This window comes from Tachysurus fulvidraco, chromosome 6 (genome assembly GCF_022655615.1).
Source record: "Tachysurus fulvidraco isolate hzauxx_2018 chromosome 6, HZAU_PFXX_2.0, whole genome shotgun sequence".
NCBI classification, from domain to species: domain Eukaryota; kingdom Metazoa; phylum Chordata; class Actinopteri; order Siluriformes; family Bagridae; genus Tachysurus; species Tachysurus fulvidraco.
In genome coordinates, this window is record NC_062523.1 from 850062 (window position 1) to 853687 (window position 3626).

Here is a 3626-nt window from a genome sequence, read left to right on the forward strand (position 1 = left end):
ATGAAATCCTGCTCCCCTTCAAGCAGCGCACAGACCTGAACGACAGAACCTGGTGTTTAACATGTATCTCTCAGGTACTGCGCCTTTTTGTGTAAAACCGAACTTTTTTCACTTAAAGAGAGGATGTGAGTGTCATTGAGGAGGTGTACATGGTGATGGTGATGATGGTGGTGCTGATGCTGCGTGGTGGAGATCCGGCTCCTCTTTTGTCGGATGTCGGAAATCCTTTTTCCTGAACGCGCTTCCTGACTTCAGCAGAAAAAGTCCAGGGCACAAAAAAATCCCATCAGAAGGGCGAGCTCTGAGATTTCTAATTTCACTTCAGCATTTTAATGCGTCTATTGACTTCTTAAAAATGACATTAAAAAGTCTTTATTTTATTTTATTTATTGTGTTTTTATGGGATTTTTTGTTTGAAATTTTTTTCTTTTTAAGCATTCACCTCATACTGTTTTAACTATATATCATTTATTTCTTATATTTCTTATTTAACTCATAATCTGTAATAGAACTTTAATAGCATCTATAATAGATATTTTCTAAATTTGATACATTCATTTTAATAATAAGAATTAATTATTTTATTTATTTATATTTAGATCCGACAGAAAATTTACTGAAGGAAAGTAAAAGTTCGTCTTGGAGTCCCATCAATGCAGGAGTACAGAAAGGTAAGGTTATTATTATTATTATTATTATTATTATTATTATTATTATTATTATTATTATTAGCAGTAGAAGTTGTATTAGCATTATTATCATCATTCATATTTCTGCAATTTACAGCTAGTGTGTTACCGAAATGATTTAATTTATTTCTATATTTAGATTGTTGGATTTTTATCCAGCAAACAATCTCATTTATTTTCCCAGTTTGTAAACGGATGATGACATTTTAATTTCGTAAATACATGTAACACAGTTTAAAATTCATGTCTAGGGTTTAATTATATTTCAGAGATAAAATAGTTTTATTGCTTTATTTCAACTATAATCTGCTTTAAACATTTATTCTCTTTATTTTTTAAACAATCATTCACAAACATTACATGTACAGTCATGTTTTGCATCTATATTTCTACATTTGGTGATTAATACAGATTAAAAAATATCCGATTTATTTTATTTGTCTTACACTGCTAATTTAACTAAACTAAATAAATATATATTTAATATATAAATAAATTATATTACTCTGTACATTAAACAGGTAATAATTTAAGCCTGTTTTTTTTTCTGTAACTGATTTATGAAACGCGTTTTTTCGCTGTTTATTTCTTTCTAGTTTAAATTAAATCGCGTTCATTTTTCATACAATTTTGCGAACTTCTTTCGTCTAAGAGCTTCAATTATTTCCTTTTTTTAATCTATTTTTGTTTTAAATATAATTTTAGCTCAAGACTTGATCATTATTTCGGAGAATGAACAGAATTAAATCACACGTCCTGAAATGTCTTCAATACATTTTCACAGACAAATATTAATGAAGAACATCATCATCATCATCATCATCATCATTTTATTATATGATAATTTATTAAATTCATTAATTAATAATAAAGCGCGTGCGGTTTCTGAATATTAACCGTATCACATCAAATGTAATGACTGACATTAACACTTCTGTGTAAATTAATACAAATTCTAAACTAATACACAATGTTTAGTGAAAACACTTTAGAGAGAAGATTCAGCGATTCTGATTTGATCAGTAACCGAGTTTCTGCTGTTATTATAGAGTTTAATGTTTCAGTCTCTGAAACTTCATCTCAATTCACAACATTAATATTTAACATTAATATTTTAAGCATCTCGTAAAACAAACCACTATTTATTAATTATTAATAAATTACACTATTAATAAAATCCACGACTTTCACTGATGAAAATGGCTTCAGATTTGTTTTTATAAGAGATTCATTAGATTCCACCTGCATTGTGAGTCCAGGAGCTGAAACTATACAAAATAAAGAGAAAATAAATCTGTTTTATTAAACATCACTCCAATAAATGTTCCTTCCGGTCTGTCACGGATACAGAATTCCAGATGAAGCTAAAAACACCACCGAGACTTTAAGCTGTAAAACAATCTGAGAGACTTTTATCATCATTATTAACGAATATGACATATAACCTGCAGTGAAGTGTAATAATGCGTAATTCATTTACTTTTATAATCTACACTTTCGTGTCTTTCTTCCTTTGTAATCACTTTAATGATCACCTCCGGGATTAAATACAATTTTTCTAAATATATTCTATTCTTTGTGGGTATAAAAACAGATTCTGTCGGGTTAGTAGGCTGTCTATAAGACATCATAAGGGAAGAGCTATATATAGAGTTATATATGCATAATACAGACCTGAAACGTTCTTAAATAAATAAACGCACAGAGATTATAAATTATTATTATTATTATTATTATTATTATTATTATTATTATTATTATTATTATTATTATTATTAGAAATAAACCAATAAATTATTACACTAATGAGCTCACAATCTTCTTTCTTTCTTTCTTTCTTTCTTTCTTTCTTTCTTTCTTTCTTTCTTTCTTTCTTTCTTTCTTTCTTTCTTTCTTTCTCTGTGTGCGGCTCCGTGTAACAGTTTAATATCGGCTTGTGTTATTCATTCATCTTAAGCATTCATCTATCTATCTATCTATCTATCTATCTATCTATCTATCTATCTATCTATCTATCTATCTATCTATCTATCTATCTATCTATCTATCTAAAGGTCTAAATTTAATACAGATAAATAGTCTGAGAATAAATCTGATTATTAACATTTATTTGTTACATGTTTATTAAATATCCTGTCAGTTTACTGTTCCCTCGATCAGTTCCAGAATTATTCTCTTTTAGTGTTTATATAATTAGAGTAAAATAAAAGGTTATTTATTCTGAGGACAGAAATAAAATCCGTGTTGTTCACTTTTTAATGTAAAACAATATTATAGCTTTAGCGTGAGAAATAAATATTTTAATTTCATGAAATTCAGACAAACAAAAACTAACTAACTAAATGATATTATAATAAAATATTACATTATAATTAATTAAACAAACAAACAAACAAACAAATAAATAAATATTTCCTTTCCATTCTACCAGATTTTTAGGCTGAAATAAGAATATAATGCAGTTTAATGAAACGTAATGATTTAGTAATAAACCCACCTTTAGGAATGGTGTTTAATCACTGGATATAAAATAATGGTCTAAACTATGCAGAGTGTCTCAAAAATAATCACAAGGTTCATTAGTATTTTATACAGGACACACAAAGAGTTTTAATTTAACAATAATCTTCATGCTGTGATTTCTTTGTTATATTTTTCGGGGAATTACTACATATTTATTATTATTATTATTATTATTATTATTATTATTATTATTATTATTATTATTATTATTATTATTGTTGTTGTTGTTATTATTATTTACCAAGAACAGGATCATGCCATTAAGGATGAACACAAACCTCCTGCACTTCCTGCTTTGCTCTACACTGTGTGCCACATTATTTAACAGAAAGCTGTTACCCTGTACCCTGTTACCCCAGTCTGCCCTGAGCTAAGATCAACCCCACCTCCACCAAAGAACTTACATTTTGTTAT

At 27.7% G+C, this 3626-nt stretch overlaps 1 protein-coding gene across 1 annotated transcript in view; it reads left to right on the forward strand.

Annotated features, from left to right (window-relative positions):
* Positions 1-3626, forward strand: part of fev (FEV transcription factor, ETS family member) — a 6346-nt gene continuing 2720 nt past the window's right edge. The window contains 3 exon segments of the mRNA XM_027168454.2: positions 1-21; positions 23-74; positions 600-671. Of these exon segments, the coding sequence (XP_027024255.1) occupies positions 1-21; positions 23-74; positions 600-671 (145 nt within the window).